The following is a 21100-nucleotide window of genomic DNA, read 5'->3' as shown; positions in this document are numbered from 1 at the left end:
TTGCTATGTGCATGTAGAGTTCAAGGCCAATTCCCATCATATGATCATGAGTATTGGGGTCTCTTGCACAGATACAGTTCTGATTACAACTACTACTGCTGCTAACTAAGATCTGCCCAATCCCTGCAGTCTCTCCTGTTTCACAGCATTCAAACAAGGCTTACTGAACATCATCTTTTGTCACGAGAAGGTGAAACCAAGTTGGTTAGCTTTGCCCTGTAGAAGCGGAGCAATACATGCTCATCATGCTAAAACAGGAGAAAGCAAAGCTTGGTGCATATTAATTTTAGGTGAGGGTCAGGAAAGAATTCATGAGGTCTGCAGGAGAAATAGTTTGTGACAGTCCCCTGTAAACTTTCTTTGAAATAAGCTTGTTAGAGGTCTGCATTTTTCTGTTAATTAATGGCTTACATCAATTGTGCAGTGATAGGAATGCTAATGAACATCCTCTAAGCACATCCTTACTTTCAAAACTGAATACAAAGTATTAAATAATTGCAAGGATTCCTGCAGTAATTCATTCAGTCTTTCACCCCTGGTCAACGTCCCTCACCATCTGCAAAGACCTTTTCAATCATAATGCACAGAACAGTAAGATATAATCCTAGGCCCCTTTAAGACATGGAATACATAACACTGCACGCTTCATCTATCTGTTAAAGTGATGTAAAGTTCCTTATTGCTTCATTCAGACATGATATTTATGGAAAGAGACACAATGCTTGAATTGCTGGTGCGTGAGAGGGAACGGAGAGAGAAAGAGAGATAGAGAGCTGTGAGTTAAAGATGTTATGATCAACAGGAAGAAGAGTTTTTGTTGCTCTTTCACAGGCTGCATCACTGATAGATGTTACATCTTCTTTTACTGTTGAATTGAATGACAGGACGTTATGTTGGAACTCTGGTTTAATTCTTATTAGCTGACATACTGTATGTAAAGTGTTTTGCTGGATATTCATTTATTCATCCATGCACTTGGAATGAAAATTGAAAATACTGGTTAAGAGTGCTGGTTGTGCTGCTGTGTTAATCTTTCTATTAATCTGACATCAGATTAAGATAAAGGGGTGCGTGTCTGAAAGGAGCTCTACAGCCCAAATAGTGAATTTTCAAGGCTATACCAAGACAAAAGCTTGTTTTTACCCAGGAGGTTGATGATGCCCTCATTGTAGGCTGCGAACAGTCGGATGGCATCTTTGAACAGAAGCATGAAGGCTGCGTTGATCACACCGTTTGTCAGTTCGTTGGCATTGACCTGGAAGAGAGGTGGAGGTGTTGAGGACAGTCCATTAGTCAGAGACTAACAATAGATTCAAATGCCAACCAGCTCAGCTAATACTGAACACTCACATTGAAATCAAGTAACACATCCATCTGATTTTGGATGATAGGGATGGTCTTCAGGAGCTTCTCTGTGTTCATGGTTCTCATCACTCCATCAGACCTGTAGAAAGAAAAGAGAATGCTTTAACTAATTCACCATATACTTCATAGATGTCTTTGAGCATACTGACACCAATGAAAATTGGCTTTCTAGTCTTGTTTATTTGTCAATTTGAAGATTTTGTACTCTAAACAGGCGTGGTTGGTGGTTAACACCATATACATGCAGTACAAGTCAAAAGACACACTTTCCCTTTCACTTGAATGAGAAAGTGCGTCTGAACTTTTGAACTTTTGACTTGTGCTGTATGTATCAGTAAGACATCTTGCAGTAGATGTAGTAGTAGTTTCACAATGTTTTGTTTCAACATGAACACTGCAATGCATAATGTCCAAATGCTAATTATTATTATCAGATTAGGCCCACTATGTCCAGGTACACCACTTTAAAATGACAATGAGAATGAAAATATCCATCAAAAACTAGATTTTAACTGAAACGCCCCCCCCCCCCCAAAAAAAATGTTGGGAGTATTTTGTCTTTAAAAAAAGATGAAGTGATGATGTGAAGTGAAGTCAAATGAAGTGAGAAAAAAACAGGAACCTTTTCTTTCCTAATGGTAGTTAAATATTGCATATATCTGTTGAACTTACGCAACTTTTAACAAAACAGTCAATGTATTTTGCAGGAAATCAAACTATTGCAATGCTACCTTCCAGTATGACTCACTCCTGTGGTTGACACTGAGCATGTGTATCAAACAAGACCAAGTTTCTGCAAAGAACATCAAGCTTTGTGGCTCAGGTACAAGTCAACACTAATATCCAGTCAGTTAAAAGGAATTCCAAGTAAAAAAAAAAAAAAAAAAGAAATCTCCTTACCCTCTTTTCACTTTAGTGAAATCAAAAGCAACTTGTCTGTAGGACACAGCCTTCTCATTCAGGTAGCGGCTATACCTCCTGATGAACGTTGACATGTCATAGCCTACATTGAAAAAAAAAAGAAGTGAGGGGTCATGTAAATGTCATGACACTTTTATATTATTTGAGGATTAGTTGCATGTGTACAGTGTAGGCGATATACCTTGTAGGCCACTTTTATCCAAAAAATTGCTGAGGTTGAATAGTGTGTTCCTTGAAGCCAGATACTGTATAAATCTCTGCAAGAGAAACAGTGTATGAGGACATATGTATGCTTGCACAACAAGTGGTGTTTACCACATGTCAGGCTTCTAACCAGCTAACTGTTGTGCAACGAAGAGCTTCACTTGTGAGCATGTAACATTTAGTGTACTACTACACCAAACTATCTCATGCAACATACTGTGTGTTGTATGTATTATAACGTGCATGGAAAGGGGTGAAAACTTTATCAGATTATTATTAGGTAATTAAACAAATATCTCCTTAATCCTTTATGTTATTCCCATCCAATCTCCAGGATTTATAGCTCAAAGTGGAGAGCAGCTGTTATTTGAGTCCTGACCTCATTGCCGTAGACCATCAGATGGTGTGTGGCGGTGAGGGACTTGAAGACAACCACCCAGCTGGTGTTGGTGGTCCTCTCAAACAGTGTGTCAGCCAGCTGAGGGATGTTCACATTCATCTCATTTGTGCACTGAATCAAGTCTGAGGGAGAAGGAGAGAGAGAAGGAGGGGGGGGGGTGGATCGATGAGCCAATGTAGTACTGAAGAAATCAATGCGCAGCACCTCAGAGGAAGCACACAAGTTTCCTACTCAGCAGTAGCAGAGATTTTCTCCATGCAGCTTCCTCATTTTTTTTTTTTATCTGTTCATAACAACATGTTGACCCAACTGATGAAATACTGGAGGGCAATGGATTGCTGGTGATTCAGAGTTCAGGTAAACAGAGACTTTTGGCACAAACAAACAGTTCTAGAAAGGGGCGGTACAGGAATACGTGACAAACTTTGCGGATGTTCTTATCATCGTTTTGACCTCTGATCAGTGTTCGCCTTTTAAAAAAGATAACACCAAATTCAGCAGATCAGAAAATACCGGTGAGATTAATTACACGTAAGAAATTTAGAGATGCGGGTGACAAAAGTCTTTTGGCACTGAGGTGTGTAGCTTTACTTCAAAAAGTAAAATTTCATTAATATTCACACACACACGCAAGAGGGCATGCCTCTGATATGAGGACTGACGGGGCATACATCCTCAGTGTGGCTGCCATGGCACCGCGCCACGACCATCTGGCCTGAAGTGAAAGCAAATGCCTCCTGGTTCCTCTTTCCATCAAGGCCATGGGACTGATCAATGATGCCAGACCTCATCAGACCGCCCATATATCTTCACACACACACACACACTCTCACTGCTGTGTGCCCATTATTCATTGCACATCTTGCACTTGATAGTAACCAATGGTGACCTTTTGTACTTAGTGGTAAGAGAAAACCCTAATTTAAAAAAATCTACTATGTAGAAATCTGGTCGTTTTATATCATGTTTGATATTCTAGATTGAGCCAATCTTCTCAGAATTTGAGTTTTTGAAGCCTTGATGTGATGAAAATGACACAAATGAATGTTGAAGTGAGAATGGAAACAGACGACAGAAATGGCAAACAAGAAACAAAATGAGACATATCCTTCTGACATGAAGCCAAATTCAATCCTAAACAGTAAACTGACAAATACTGAACAATGTCATCTGAATTCTACTGACCCATCAGATATGATCATATTATCATATTTTGATGAGGTGTCAAGGAATGTCTTCATTTTGTCCTCTTCCAGAAAATCATGTGACTGACTAAATGTTGAGAATGATCCCAGTTATCCAATATTCATATCCATCAGATGCCAAAGAGGCTTGGCAGACAATATAAATAAATATTTAAGTGAATTTTAGATTTGAAGGGTGATGAATGATCCTCTCCTGGCCTTACTGATCCTTTGAGATGTGAAATGAACCTTTTATTTTACATCCCCATTCCATACATGCCTTTTATTGACTGAGGGACTACTGTGGATTAAATTCAATTGAAAAAAGGACCAAAATGTGTTAAGAGTAACAGTATGGTTTTTAAGTAACATACTATAAACTGAATAACTGTCAGATCTTGAGCAAACATCTTGCTAACTGTCTCACTCTCCAAACCACATCAGTATCATGTTTAAGTTAATAGTTAACATTAACTGTTGTGTAGGAGGCAGCGGTGCAAAGCATTGAGGCCTGTTTACATGGGTGGTCTATGAATCTTCCTCAGTGTTTGTTGAAAGCCACACAAAAGGCTTTTTGCTTTTGACATACACAATAGGCCACCCATGTGACAACAAAAGCCTTTTCAGACGTGACTGAAATGGCTGTGGGGAGTAGCGACTCGCCACCAACTTTCTCCACTGTTGCTGAAAGACGGATCATAACAATCTGCAGCTCTCGCTCTGGGGATAGACCAGTTATAATACTCTAATATATATTAGACTGAAGCCACTGAACTCATCATCACACACAGATACTGACATGAGAGGTTCAAATAGGAAAGTAAAGATATGGAATCTATCAAAAATTCCTGCAAGTGTCCTTCAGTTATTGGTGTTCAGTTAAAATCTGTATCATGTGGGCTGATTCTCATTCCATGTTTGCATATATCATGGCCTGTATAGCACGTCAGTATACTAATGTTAGCATTTAGCTCAAAGCACTACTGTGGCTCACACAGTACAGCTTATATCCCATCAGATGGACACAGTGATGTGGGTTAGGGGTCTATATGTATGGGCCAACGTGTATCAGCCCACCCTCCTCATGACCAGGGTTGGATGCGGGTTGGAAGCTACTCAACTGACCTGGCGTTGCTACCAGGAATGGAAATAAATTCAATGATACCGACTTTTACATGTCATCTAACCAAATTCCCGAAAAAAAGGGGGAGAGAGAGAGAGAAGAGAGAGTCTGTTGCCTGAAAGTGGTATTAGACTGATCAGTTGAGTCCATCCTGACAATGTAGAGCTGAACCTGACAAGCTGAGTCTGAGATGTCCTTGAATGGCCCATGTACAGAAAACAAGCCCTTTTGATTGGATAGATATGACCTCTCCTCTAGTGCTGCCCTCACTCAGGCCATATAATGGCTTTGAAGGTGTCATTCATTATTCCATGTTGTTCTCTGTGGTTGCCTCAGAAATTTGCTAGTGTGGCTATATTTGCTGGGTTTAGAGGTCAGGAGGTTTAAGATTACGCACAACATATGCTTTGTATTTTAATAATGATAAAAATAAATGAGTGAACAGACAGGCTGCAGTGCATTTTAAAATTATTAAGTTTCATGCATGAAAAAGAAAGAAGTGATTGACAGCAAGTGGCTGGTGAAGTTGCTGTAAGATAGTTTATGGCAAGTCTGTTGTTAAGAGTGGGAATGGTCTCTAATGACATGTAACCAGTATGTTTGTAAAAGGTTCAGATGAAGGATAAACCTCTTTCAAGACACACAAAAATATGACCCAAGTGGTGAAAAAAGACATCAGGTAAAAAGCAGCATCCAAATAAACAGCATGACTGAACAGAAAACAATGTATTGTCATCAGTTCAACTAAGAAGAAGTCTGGACATGAGTTTGGTCATTTCTACTGACGACTGCTTTGACTTACTAACTGAAACACAACAATCTCTAATGTGTGTGAAACATAACACAACAAACTAGTCATGACTCCGGTTCATCAGGAATGAAATCTGCTGCATGCATGTGCATGAATTACATGATATGAATGAAAAGTTTCTGTTTGTTCTGGTGAACATGAAGAGCTCCACTTTGGATTGCTGCTCATGGTCAGAGACCTGTTGCTTGTTTCCTCTACCTCCCCTGTCTCTGCTGCTAAATGCTGCTGACTGGGTTGGGCTACCTTGTGGTATCCAGAGAACGTGTCACACTTACTGTTTGTGAAACGTGTGTATTCGAAACCTACTCAGTTCCTTAAAATCTGCTGTGAAACAGAACTGAAATAGTTAAAAGCTACAGCAAGATGTCTTTTCTTTGAAGGCAGCTATTCTAAAAATTAACACCCTTACCCAATAATTTCCAAAGAAAACATTAACACAGCTCTTGGTGAAATTCCCTCTAAAGTTTTCTGTCAGCAAAATTCCTGAGACACAGTACGCCAGATAAGACAAAAAGACATTATTTCCTGCTCTCTTTCAGATGTTGGCTAGGCCACTAGAAGCACACATTAAAATGTCACTAAATGCACTGTAACAAGAAGCTTATGAACCCACACACAATCTGTGGGCTGGAATGGCCTGAATACATTTTAGCTGGCCAGCAAGCTCATTTAAGCTGTACATTTTTTAAGGCCTGCCAGCAGTCCTCACCACAACAGGCCTGCATTACAAATCAAACACACGGCAGTGCTGAGCATGGGACAACTGCAGACAAGCATTAACCCACAACTCCATGGTTTTTTTATGTCAACTTTCACTTGTGACCCAGATTTAAACTGATGCAAGTCTTCTCTCTCTCTCTCACTTTCTCTCTCTCTCTCTCTCTCTCACACACACACACACACACACACACACACACACACCCCTGTTTGTCTGGGATAATTTACACTATCATGCTGAGGAAAGGAAGATAAATAAGGAATGAATTTAAAAATGTCCTAAATAAACTTAAGGTTAGAGGGTTAGGGTTGTGTTTCTGTTTTATAAATGGTTTGCTACTAAATGATGGTGAATTAACATCAGTCTATTATTTCACTCATATGGTACACAGGCATATTGGAGACTTATGAGGTAGAGTGATACAAGTGGGGACTTTTCTTCAAGTTCAACTAGAGTGAAAAGTGCAGAGGGGGAGCATGATAACATTTATTAGGGACCTGATAATAAAGCCCTGAGCAGAGAGGATGCCGACACATTTAATATAGCACCTTATGGCAGGAAAGCTCATCGGATAGTCTGCATCTTGGTGAACATTTTCAGCGTTTAACAGCTATTTGGCAGCTATGTCACCACAAAATGTGAAAGGTCTAGAAAACGTGATGTACAACAGGAAGTCAGAAGTAAAGCGAGGCAGCTGGTAAGAGCTTATTTGTACGATGCAGCACCAGATTCTCTGGTTTTGGAAAGACTTGTGTCCATGGAGGATTTCCAAGTGGAGTAACATGACAGGGTGGAGGATTTAAGTAGCTCAGCGAGGACGGCTGCATTATCAGATGGAACTGACTGACTGTCAACTGAGAACATGAGAGAGGAAATGATGAGTAAACTATTTTGCAAAGAGGAAGTATGAGGTATGCAGTGCTGTTATGCAATGGATTCACAGTAATTGTGGTCTAAGTTAACACTGGAAAAAAGACGTATTGTTCTGCCTTACCGCATATGACATGCCTTAATGGATATGTGGCTGAAGTGTTAGGGCAGAGGTCTCAATAATAAATCTGATTTTGTATAAAGCACCATGATGAAGGATGACACAGCTGTCTGACATGAATTATTAGCAAAACCATAAAGGAAAATGCACCACACAATTACCTCAAGTTTGCTGTCAAATGTAGACATGCAGTCTTTGTGTTTAAGCTGCTAGCCTAGAAGATTATAGTTATTACTATAGTATATATTAACACTTTCAGAAATAACACGACAAAGAAAACGTCTAATGTGATGTAACATGACTCCTAATGGCCACTAGGGTCAAACAGGCTAACTTTGAGAGTGAGTGTGAGGAGAATGAATAAATTTAAATATAAGTTTGCTTTTCTGGCTTCAAGAGGTGCTTTATATCTTAAGGAATAGCTGCATCTTTGATCTGAGTGTTGTAAAAACCAATATCATTCTCTTGTGATCTTGATCTCTAACGGCAAAGTGAAACAACAGATGTTATACCTTCATTTTAAATCAAATAAACAGTTATTGAATGAATTAGTCAAATCCCAATAAATGCGTTAAGAGTCAGGTTTAAGAGGTTTTGTGATTCAAGTGCATCTGCTAAATAAGAAGCTTCATGAAACAGAGCCCACAACACATCAAATAAAGTTGGTTCAAAAAGATCGCTAGATACCGAGCGACAAAACATACAGACCACCAGGGAGGAGAGACTATACAAGCACTCACTGACTTTTAATTAGTGATCTGTGGTGCAAATTGCTGCTTTATGACATAGTAGTGCCCACTTTAATTTAAGCTTTTACTATGGCAGCTTTGCTAAATGTGTGTACTTCCTTGTCTGGATAACGCCCAAACAATTCTCAGTTAGATGAATCTCAGAATCTTAAGACAACATGATGATGACATGTCTGAGATGTCGAGGGCATTCCAGTGTGGCTGCTGGGATCATGTATACTTGTAATCAGCAGTATAATTGCCAGGAAATGCATCAGAAGTATCCCCGCCAATCTCACATCTGATCAGCTCAGCTCCCTTGTACTCTGGGAAGGGGTTGGGTTATGTAATGACTTCCTGTTAGCCGTTTACCCTTGGCAATCCAAGGCTTGCCTTAGGAGCTACAGGAATACTTCCTGCTTCAGGAAATGTCTATCCCCTTAAAATCCAGTTACTCTGAACATGATGAGGGTTAAAGCACGCATGGAACCCCTGAAAGTACACCAACACCAGTGCAAACCTCACAGATGCTTCCTGAGGTTTCATTGGAGAGCTTGCAGGAGACAGGCTAGAGGTGTGTATGATGGGGTAAGGGTCTGTGCTGAACCCCTTCTTGTCATATTTCTGTCATGAAACATTTTGTGTCCTTAGAAATAATGTACAAAACTGAGAAAAAGCTGAACACGGATCTGATTAACCAGCAGTTTCCAAGAATCAGTTGAGAGACAGGTGTCACTTGTTGACAAAGACTTTTCCACTACAGAACGTGCCACTGAATCTCACAGGCCTTTCAGAGCCACAGTGGGCTCCATTCAGCTCAGCTGGTGGACAGGGCGCTTTTTAAGGGCCGTCACTTGATGCCACTGCAGTCACATGCTCCTTGTGCGGCACTGCACTCTGCATGGAGGGGGGGGGGGGGGGGTGAAGCTATAAGGCAGGGCCTCTGGGAGGGTGCAAAGGTGCAGATGTACAGGTACATGAGTGTGCCTGCTGTTATAGCTCAGATGTACAGACAGACACGGCTGAGCTTCCAGGGAATGGACAACAAGCAGCACCCAACATATTATAGGACCAGAGATACGCAAGCAGGTGAAACATCTTCATCGCAAAGCACTCATATCACCATGATGCCTGAATATGTCTCACCGTAAAATCCTGTTTCAGTAAATACTAACTAATGGAGTAACACATTTTTAAAATACAGTTTCCTAAGACCTTTATATCCTCTGCTCTAAACATTTCACCTTTCATTAACACATTTCACTGAATCTCTTTTAGAAACCTACTTAACATCCACAGTTTATGCACATCAATAAACTCAGGGTCTTATAATAAACAGTTTTACAGGACAAAGAAGTCCAACCACAGTCAGCCTCACACACAATCCCACTGGTCAACAGTTAAATGGTGTCAGAGAACCAGATAAAAACCAAAACCACCATCCAGCCATCCAACTCAAAACAAGTGAGACATGAATGAGAACTTTCAAAGCTTCACAGTTTCATTCCATATAGATATGCATGTGGACCAGAGGTGTGTGTAAGACTGTCACTGGAACCCAGTAACCTCATGGGCTACAAACTGTAGCAACCAGTGAACAAATGGGTCAACCAGAGATGGATGAGAGGAGACTTTCTCAACATTGTTTGCCTTTGACATGATCTCTGTTTAGCCAGTCAAAGTATAGAGATGTTTTTACACAAAAACAGATCATATTAGGTTGCACACATTGCCACCTGTTTGGGTTTGGATGATTGATAACAGTCTCAATCATTAATGAGCCATGACATAGTAATGGAAATAAACAATGAGCATATCAAATACACACATCATATCAGCAGAGCACATTGTATGCTAGCCCTCTGCACCCTGTAACAGGAAGTGGTGTAAATGTCTTGCTGGAGGTGTTTAACCTCTGATAAACCTCTAATCACCAACTGCTTCTACACATGCAGCCTTTGACAAAAATCCCAGAGAAGAATCTCCTGGGTAAGCATCGTGTCTGTATGAGCTGTGTCTCTTGAGTAAAACAAAGTCATCACATTATCAGAATAAGCAGGACAGCTCAAGAACACTCTTACTGCTGTAACACATTCCCTCTGTGTGTCAACTAATCACAATATTCAAAAGGAAGTGGTATATCCCGTTGTATTTCACATCTGCCTGCAAAAATTCCCCAAAATGAGAAGTTCATGTTGAGCTGCGTACAACACTGTTTCACCCACTTCTCTGATGCAAAGTAATAACACTATCAAATGATTAACTATACAGGATGTCTACTCTTAATATCCAGTGGACTCTGCATCCACCAAGACTTTATGCCAGATTGAAGACCATGTGACGCCAACACACACCTGGTACCTGCAGCTTCTAAGTTATGCACCTTGCACCAAATGACATAACAGAGCACATTCATGTAGACCCAAAAAAAAAATCTTCCTAGAATTTCATCGTTCTCAAGATGTTTATGTCAGAAGCAAAGGTCCACCGCCACTGCTGACTTCATATATTCATTACCTCATGACAGACCTTTGAGCTGTTAAACAGCAGCGTGCAATGGACTTTACATAATGGCAATTAACCTGGACAAATGCTGCCATGCACTTGAGCTGCCCAATTTTCAACAGCAACTCTCAGCGGAGGAAATGCCGTACATTACATAACTGTGGAGCTTGAAAGACTACATGTCCAAAAGTCAGTGGTCTCATACACACTGCCGGAGTGTAAACTGCACTCAAACCAACTTAGTGCAAATTTTCCCAAAAGTCATTTTGCACTTACTTGAAACAAACATGCGAGTAAATAAGCTGACGCTGGCAGCAGAGGGTGATTGGTTCAGCCTTTACGTCTCTCTGTCTGGTAACTGCAGTCTCTTTAAAGTTATGTGACTGAGTTTATCTAGCGTACCAGTGCTAAAGAATGTGAACTGTGGTCCAATGCAAACTCCATGGAGACTGTGCACAGGGTCATATCTCACCTGCAATCCAGACAGTGGGAACACACGGATGGTAGCTAGACACATCAGAGCTATATCAGGCTAAGTCAGGAAACTCCAAACACAAGTGCACCCTCCAGCCCTCTTTAAATACCTCAAACCTAAGTGAGATTCCTGCTTGTCAGTCAGTCTTTAGATTACCGTAAGGAGAAGCTTCAGTTCAACGGCTCCACTGAGAAGACACATATTACCTGGTTGTCTGGAATCCGGAAGGTCACTGGGACAAGGCGTCATCATTTCATACTCCATCAGCTGTAAGCTGAGGTTATTCAAAGTAAACCCATGTGTTTCAACATCAAACATGGAGCTCCATGCTCAAGCCAATCCTAAAAATAGGAGGTAAACGGAAGTGGATTCCACACCGTGCCAAGGGGCTTTCTGCACTAAGCAATAAACTGCTTGTAGCTGAGCCAAATAATACAACAGAACAGACAAGTGTGATGCAACACATCTGATCCATTTTTCAGTTTCTCACAATAATAACTGTTTACGCTTACTGATCATACCACCATTCAAACTACAGCCAACTGCCATAAGAATACTTGAATATAAATATTTCTTTGTGTCTGACAGGCATGTCATTGAGAACCTCATAGCATGTACCTGACAAGCTTACTGATGACTTCTATTCAAATTCAGCTGCAATGACCAATTTGCATAGTAGGTGCACTGCATGTTTGCTCTCTGTGGACCAAAGTGCTGCTAGGTTCTGGTGCCTGGTGCGCTTTTTTCATTTGCAAGACATATAGAAGTAGGCCAAAATCTGATATAGTCTGTCCCTGAAGGGGGAAAAAAAACAGCTGAATGGAAACAAAAAAAACTTGTTTGAAAGATGAGTAATACACACAGTTAGCAAATACCTGCAGGGCTAAAAATTGTCACAACTAAAGACATTGAGACCTTAAGTGTCAACATATGGCCTCAATTTGAAAACATCATGTAGGTGTGGACTACTTTTCATTTGTTTCTATCACATGGAGAGAGCAGCATATTGACTAGTCCAGTTCTCTGAAAGAACACATTTTTACGTTGGACACAGGGTTAACTTAGCAGTGATGACCATCCGTTGTAGTTATCTACAACACAACTGAACCATTACCATAACTATGTAGCTGCATACAGCTGAAGCTACTTTTGGTCAATGTGCTTTCATTTTCAAACCATATATTAATTTTAAAGAACTTTACCATGATTAGTGAGAGGAGAGAGAGAGAGTGTTGTCCTGTCATACTACTTTTATATCTATGCAAAAAAAGTCAGTCAATGCACACAGTGTCCTTTCCTCAACATATTCACCCAAGCCAAAAGGAAGTTGCATTGAGTATACAGATATCAAGTTATTGTTGTGTGGTCTGGCTACATACTCTTTTCCTGCACTGCACTGAAAGTACTTATTTCTTTTGGTGTTAAAGCTCAAATATATCAAATAGGCTGTACTTTGTTTGTCTTTACAACTTCTAGCCAGGCAAAACAACAGACCTCTCATTTACAAGTCTATCTTCAGGGAAAATGTGTACGTTAATTAATATACTACCTGAGACAATGATTAAGATCACAGATAAAACACAAGATGTCAGATCATAAATGTTAGTAGATATTCAAACAGGGAAAAAAAAAGATTTGTGCTGGTTTTGGCTACACAAGGAAAGGCCAACATATGATCTGTTTGACTTGGAAGCCCCTGATAGCAGCATGGATGTCTGGGAAAAGATTAAGACTCAAACATGACCCAAAGGTCAGAAAGTGCAAAGGCTGTGTCAGCTGGATAGTTAACATAGTCAAACCTCTTCAAAGGCACTATAGGAATATGATCCATCTGAAAGCTGGATGGATCTCCCTATTAACAACAGCTCAACAACTAAAATAACCTTATTCTGAAACAAAGTCATAAGGGATCCGGTCATGACACTGCTGAACATTCATTTGCGTGTGTGCTCTTGATAAATCTGTATGATCAGGTCCACAACCCTAAAACCACTTCCTCAAACAGGAGTGGACTCAACAGGCACATACACACTGTATGCTTCTGAGATTCAGCTGATGTCAATCCTGGAATACAAAGCAAAGTCTAACAATACTCAGCTCATTGGAAGTGCTTCTGTTGTTACACTTAACTTCAAGTCTTATGTTAGGAGTCAATAATAGTCAACTCAATTAAGGTAAAGTTACATCGTGCATCAAGCAGCAACTGTTTCTAATTCAATGTACATTTACCTGTTGCACTGTATGATAGTGGGACTTAAAGGCCATTCTATGTAGGAAAGTGTGCCTTGTTAGTTAAATGTCGAGTTGACTCATAACAATTCAGACTTAGAGTATTATTTCGTGCACTATAAAAGGTAGCCTTTTCAACTACGCAAGTTCACTTATTTCTGTTTCCTTCCTGGATAAAACTATTTAGGTATGAGTAATGCTCAAGTTCATACAGTGGCTGTCTGGAGGATGTGGTTAATCATTTCAAAGAGAAAAAGTTAAAGCCTTCGCGTTACAACGATTTAGCATTAACAAGGGTCCAAGCTGCTAACACTGAATATATTTCATTAGCAAACAGCTTGTCATATCAAAACGGTTAATGTTACCCATACTACCTTACTATCTAGGATGAGATTAATGAATTATATATATACGTATATATATACATGAATGCCTGTAGAAAGTCGTATATCTGTATTCAATAATAGACTACCACAGTATGGCTAACGTTACACTTCTACAGGCCTCAGAACCACACACAGCATTCAGATTCCGACGTTAACTCAAAAGAGAGCGAATTGAGATATACAGCCATGTCAATAACCAATAAATCAAGATACTCACAATCCAAATGTTTCTTTTTTGGGCCCATTATTTCATGTGTGGTCGCCTTGCACACAGTTTTGGAAATCGCCGACCCGGTGACACTGTGCTGAGCGGCGGTTATCCTGTCTGTAATGCTCTGTCCAGACATCCTCTATCAGCTCAAATAAACGGTCACCGTTACAGAAACGTTTCCAAATCCAGCGGAATAGCCTGGCTTTTGTGTACGGTGTCGGTCTTCAAAAGCTCTGTGCCACCTGACAACAGTGGAGACAAGAGAGAGAGAGAGAGAGAGAGAGAGAGAGAGAGAGAGAGAGAGAGAGAGACAGAGACGAATAATGAGACGACGGCAGGCGTTATATTTCGCTTGTAGGCTAGCTAGCGAGCTAACTTATGAGATATATTCACCCACATGACTTTAGTTAAAGACAATTAAACTGCAGTAAATACTATACATAGTTTATGACTGTAGGATACGAACCCAGTCTTTTAATCGATCCCACACGTCTACGGTCTGCTCACCTCTTCCCCTACAAGTCTTTCTCACATACCGGAGCAGACAGACAGAATAAAAATAGAAGCTACTTCCGGACAGGAGTTTTCACGATAAAAGCTATACTTAGTGAGCCGTGCTGAGACGCATGATGTACGATTGTTATTATCGGAGTGGATTTTCATTCAATTAAATGCAGGTAAACATCGACTTTAGATTGAGATAAAGGGGAGCAACCACTACAAAGGATAAAATATACTTTATTAAGATACTGCCGGGTATTGAGAATTCAGTCCCTAATAACGCTTCCCTGCAAATGAAGCTATGGACAAAAATGGGTTGTTGCAGCTGCAAATAGTGCATGCCTACAAATATATGCCTGCTGAAACTAACAGTCAATCATTTAAACATACAAACAACTCAGGAAGATATCTATTGTGTGCTAATGTCATTAATGATTAAATCCAAGCCTTTGTTTTGGAGTCCAATATGTCAGTTCCGGGATTTTTGTGGTTAAGTGTGGGTATCTTGATGCGGCTCTCGTTCTCGCTTTCTTTGGTTCCCACGCTGAACTCCGTCCAGTGTTTTTTTACAGCGCCTCCCCCTGCTGGGTTTAAATCATCGTTTAAATGGACCGAAGGTTTTGGAGGAAAATGGCGGGTCTATTTCCTGGCCAGCACTGACCTCTCATAACTTTTGCACACGATGCACAAAATAGCTGTGTAGATGACGGCCTCCCGCTGGGAGGTGTGTGTGGGTTTACCTGTCCTCCGCCCTGTGTGTGTCTGATATTCATTCCTCTCACACATGGCTTATGTGTGCCTTTTGTATCCATCGTTAAATGCTGTTCAACATGTACATAGGCCTTTTGGCTTTAGTGACAATTATAATAAACTTACAATAATGGCTAACACAAATCAAATACTTACTGAAAGTCAAATATGAATTTCATTACTTATATTATATTTTCATGTTTACTTGTAACTTGTGTGTCTTTTAGTATCCATATCATTATTACTTAAGATTAAACGGTCATTATATTTATATTAGGTAGGATTTTCACAACTAGGTCACCAGGAATGTTATGAAAACTCTTTACTTTGAAATACACGCCTATTTATCTTATTGATGGGCATCATTTATCACATATTCACAGTGTGATTAGAACAAATCATATACGATGTTATCGCAGTCCCTGGTGGTCTAGTGGTTAGGATTCGGCGCTCTCACCGCCGCGGCCCGGGTTCGATTCCCGGTCAGGGAACAGAGATTTTCTCGCTCTTAACGAGCCCTTGAACAAAACGAATTTCACTTCAGGAACCAGCGATGCAGTTATGACATGTTTCCATACAGCACATTCCCCACGTCGTGAGGGTCATCTGTCCTTGCTCAATGCACAGTAACGTGACATGTAGCTGCTAGTACAGCGCTACTCGATCTCCGGAACGTGCTGTTATTCTGTTTTGCATGTCTAGTGATGGAGCTATTTTGGGATCCACTGGAAAATGGGAAGAGAAGCGCATGTTTTATTGACATGATCAAAAAAGTCAGGCAAAGAATAATTTTTTTAGCAGGCATTTGAGTCATCAAGCGATCTGTTCAGGGTGTTTCCTGCATGGAGGCCTGAGAGTGGGAATCATGTGAGAAGCAGCTGGTAGAGTACAATAATTGAATCACTGTCAGCGTTGACTCAGCTCCTGTGCCTCTTCCCATAATTACCTCTCAGTAATACGGATATCACAGAAAACTTCCTCTTTTAGCTCCCCAGCAGTTAACACTTTGCTGGCTCTCATGCATAGTCAAGATTTAGTTCTGGTATTTCCGACAGCACTTGAACATGCTCTCTTCTCCCCCTCACTTGATTTAGTATAACTTTGAGGACATCTAGTGGTCGACATTTATAATGATAGATTTCATGTTTTTTTTTTTGTTTGCTTCTTTGTTTCTTTGTGTGTTTGTTTCTTGATCTTGGTTGACAAAATCAAGTGTTGTGAACAAACATTTTTGTGGACATCTACCAAACATCAGAGTCAATTTACAATCTATTTCTGTTTCTATGTCAGTGTTTTCTTACATTTCCTTGAGTTTCTCTCTTAACGAGTGTTGTATGTGGGTACAAAATGGTGAATCTGGAAGAAAGCCTGTACTCTTTTAGTCAGTGAGACAAAAATACACACTATCCTGTCCCAAGGTTGGGGCTGCTTGCTTCCAACCGAAAACTCTGTAGAGATGCTTAATCGTCCATCCTCACAAGCATCTAAACCATCTACACCAGCATGAGCAGGACAGCACCACTTAAGCCAGTTTCATCAACAGATTGAATGTTTTGTTGTTCATTTGATGAGTTTCTGTCACTATAAAATTGTGTCCCAATCAACTTAAGTTGGGAAATGGAGACTTTAATAATAAATTTATAATGAATTCTACACTTTAGTGAGGAATGATGACATCTATCACCTGTAGAAGCAGGCATTATTTAGCAAATATCCTTTTATTGATATGAAACTGTCTCCATAATATAAAAAATGCGAGGCTGCAAGAAAGCTGTTTGCATAAGAGACCCACTGACAATCATATTCAGTCAAATCAGTAATAAATGAATGACTTGGCCAATAAATCATTTCAGGAGTAAGAGTCTGTGTATTGTCATTGCAGGCATCTAGATTGTTAGATATGAGAGTGTTGAGAAATTCACTATTACTGCATCTGATGAGTCCATCACCCTTGTAAAAAATTAAGTAAACATGGCTGTTTATTGCATCTCATCATCACCCACTCCTATTTCATCTCTTTATTTGATCATTGACTCAATAAGAGGGGGAAATTTACAATTACGATGTATGCATGTCATGATTATTAGCACAGACACCTGTACATCATGAAGAAAATGTAGTTTATATTCAAACTTGACCTATCTACTCATGAGTGTATTCAATGCCACCAAATTGACAACTGATACATGATACATGACACATGAGAAACATGTGCTACTAAAAGTATTAATTCTAATTTTATATCTTGTCCATGTTATAGTTTATTTCAGCATATGAAATTCTGATTTACTGTGGTCATGTTAGAAAGGCTTTTCGTTTTTCCTGCAACAGCTATATTGCTCAGACAGAGACTCCATCCTCCTCTGAAGAATGTATTTGTCATGTATATAAAGGCTATGTCACCAGGGAGGACAAGCTTATACGGGGATACTCTCTGAGGGACACTGAGAATGATGCAAAGACTTGGTTACTTGTATGCATGCCAGGTGATGACATTTTAGCCAACAAAAGCAGAGAGACCTGCCCTTTCATTTCGTCAAAGACGCAAAATTATTTGTGTGCCACTCAAACTGCTAAAGAGAGCTCAGTGTGACGGCACCCAGTCTAGATTGATTTCACTCCAGATAAAGGATCCTCAGATCTTTTTCTGCCGAGAGAGATGATCACTTTTATCATAGTTTGAACGAAATACCAGAGTTTTGAAAGATAGGCTGATTTATTGTCTTCTGTGACCTTATTAAGTGGCATATTTCCACCAAAACTGAGGCCATTGATACATTTGACCTACTAACATTATCATTTTATATACAGTACGGCAATGTAATTTGTCAAACAGAAGGAAGTCATTCTGACCTATATGTCTATGTAGTGAAGGGATCTAACACGCAATGCAAGAAAGACAGCTGGATGTTCATGATTCAAAGCACGATCATCTTTACTTTACAAACCCACTGTCGCTTTGCTGACCTCCCATAAGATCATCACTAGGTAGCTCATAAAATGCACACATATTTTGACATCCATGAAAACAAAGAGCCTAATTAAATATCTGTGTGTGGGCTATCTAAAATAGAGTTGAAAAGCAGTTGAAAAGCTATAAACATGATAAGTGTAGAACTACAATTAACCCTTAATAATTAAAAAAAACAAAAAAACAAGTAAGACTTTCTTCTATTGTTGTGAAATGAATCCATTTGTTCCTTAGTGCAGTTTTACTTTACAGAATTAATTCAAATATTTGTGACAACGTTTTTCAATTCAATAAAAATCAATAGAAAAATAAAAATAAAACGGATTGATCACAGCTGAATATACTGGACCAAATGATTTGTTCTGATGGATATGTTATTGACAGAATGATGTACCAACTGAAAGCAAATCAGTTGTCACACATTTTGAATCCATGTGAAGCAGTCACCATGGAACTTTATTAATATGAGTTAGCTTTATTTATCAAAGACAAGAAAGATGCTTTTTGCAAGAGAGACATGAGAACAAATTACAAATCATCACACACACACACACACACACACACACACACACACACACACACATTGGTATGGGTTTCTGTTTTGAAATGAGAAATAAGCTCTGTTCAGGTATGAGAATATAACTAGAATTTTTAGTTTTTGAGTTAGGTGTATGGGGGGCACCTTGATGGATATTGGTGACATTTATATTGTGACTCACCAGATTTCACCTCAGGTCTGAATAACAAATCCTTCCATTATGTGAAACAGCAGCTCCAAGCAAATATCCCTGCTGCTATCAAAGAAAGCTAGAATTACATTAGATTAATATCATTGTGTTTTCTACCAGAGAAGAGAGTGTAATTGATGTCTCAATTTGTCACAGTTGATACTATGACCCTGAGAACTACATGTTGAAAATATTAAAGATTATTAAAACCTTTTTCTTTGCATTTGAAATGTATTTCTGAATGAAAAGTTCCTTACCTAGAATTCTGTCTAAGATACTCCTCTTATCCTTACCCAGCATTTTACATTCTCTAAAGCTCTAGCCATGATTGCACTAGCTCTTGTAGTTGGACTTTTTAACAAGACGACATGAGAAATAAATTGAAAGTCTTTAATAGAGACTAAATTCAGAATTTCTGGCTCAAGGCATGCTCCAAGGACAGAGAATCATTTATGTCGCTCAATCAGGGAGATCAATCTCAATCTGTTGAGCAAATCAGTGAGGCTAAACTTTTGAGGGCTATCCAATGAGCAACATTGTCCTGATTTGTAACAAATATAAAGTTGTTACAGAAATGTGAAGAGAAGTATTTATTACCAGAAGCATGAGAATACATGCTCCTCATGTCTGGGAGTTTGTACTAAAAGGACTGTAGCTATGGGAGGTTCCCACTTGGTTTTTGTATCTCAGTATGCTAAAGCCTCATATTAGCTTCAGCTGTATGTATGTTTGCACATCTCTCACATACAAATCACAGGAGGGGATCTCTTCCCAGCCAGTATAGACAGGAGGAATGATTGCAGTGGCTAAAACCCATTTTAAACAGAAATCCCGCAATATTGTCATAAAGAAGACCTGTCATTATGCTGGCTTTGCTTTTACATTATGCTGAACCAAACAAAGCCAGCATAATGCTGCCTTTGTGTATGATTTTAGATAGCATGCCAGTGTTCTGGAATCGGTGACGTGTAACATAACAGTGTCAGCATCTAGTGTGTGTACTCCTGCCATGCCGGCTGTTCCTTTTACACAGATGTTGATCTGGCAGTGTGACTTCCTCTGCTGTCGGCTTAATGGCGGAACCATTCACCCACAATTCCGTGTCGGTACGTTTCATATAGAACGGTGAGGCAGAATAAGGGTGCAACATTTCAGCCTTGAACAGGCTTTATATCAGAGGCTTAAAACTCTTTCAATGTACATATTGGTATTATTTTAAAATAAACTTGCAAAAATGTGAAACTATCCTTTAGTTAGTGAGTTTTAGAGGTGCTGGTGCTTTGGACAGAGTAAGGCTAGCTGTTTCCAGTCTTTGTGCTAAACTAAGCTAACCAGCTAACCCACAGACATAAGATCTTCTCATCTAACTGCTGTCAAGAACACATATAAGCATATTTCCCAAAATATCAAGCTATTAATATATTATTGTTTTCAAACAACCATACTTGTATTAAAATATCATTTTCTGGAAGTACCAACAGTTATCAAACAATGCAAGTGAGGAGATGTCACATTATGTTGCATCAATCAAAGAACAATGCAATGAAGAAAGCATTTGTGTATAAATCCATATCTCATTCTGCCTACGTAATGTTACAACAATCTAAAACTTTTTAAAAAACAACTAGAGTGATTTAAAAAAAAAAAAAGATAGATTCGCAAATGAACTGAGATTTCTTCTCATCAGTGGATCCATGGTTGTGATCAAGGTAACAACTGAAGGGAAGTAAACACTAAACCCCATGCCTCAATGACCAGAACAATACATCATTTTCTGTACACATTCGCCTTATAAAAAAAGAGAATAATGCATATTCCAAACAGAGGGACAAGTGCGTAGTGATGCACTGCGCACATTGTGTGCATATGTTAGTGCACTAAAAAACTCTTGAATTTGAA

The 21100-nt window shown here is 39.5% G+C and overlaps 1 protein-coding gene and 1 non-coding gene across 19 annotated transcripts in view; one reads left to right on the top strand and one right to left on the bottom strand.

Annotated features, from left to right (window-relative positions):
• The window catches only part of picalma (phosphatidylinositol binding clathrin assembly protein a), a 36811-nt gene extending 21981 nt beyond the window's left edge, over positions 1-14830 (bottom strand). For 13 of the 18 annotated variants that reach the window (XM_067607221.1, XM_067607219.1, XM_067607220.1 and 10 more), the window contains exons 1-7: positions 14718-14829; positions 14258-14493; positions 2870-3012; positions 2468-2543; positions 2266-2368; positions 1351-1444; positions 1144-1255 (exon numbers count right to left, since the gene is read on the bottom strand). In XM_067607221.1, the coding sequence (XP_067463322.1) occupies positions 1144-1255; positions 1351-1444; positions 2266-2368; positions 2468-2543; positions 2870-3012; positions 14258-14387 (658 nt within the window). In that variant the 5' untranslated portion in view covers positions 14388-14493; positions 14718-14829. Of the gene's footprint in view, positions 1-1143; positions 1256-1350; positions 1445-2265; positions 2369-2467; positions 2544-2869; positions 3013-14257; positions 14494-14717 lie in introns of all 18 variants that reach the window. The other 5 variants (XM_067607214.1, XM_067607217.1, XM_067607216.1 and 2 more) reach the window with 2 other exon arrangements.
• A 1091-nt stretch (positions 14831-15921) lies between these two features.
• trnae-cuc (transfer RNA glutamic acid (anticodon CUC)) lies at positions 15922-15993 on the top strand. The gene has a single exon. It is a non-coding gene; the product is annotated as a tRNA-Glu (tRNA).
• Positions 15994-21100: the final 5107 nt, after the last annotated feature.

This window comes from Thunnus thynnus, chromosome 13, assembly GCF_963924715.1.
Source record: "Thunnus thynnus chromosome 13, fThuThy2.1, whole genome shotgun sequence".
NCBI classification, from domain to species: domain Eukaryota; kingdom Metazoa; phylum Chordata; class Actinopteri; order Scombriformes; family Scombridae; genus Thunnus; species Thunnus thynnus.
Note: the sequence above shows the minus strand (reverse complement) of the source record. Positions and strands in the feature narration are given on the sequence as shown.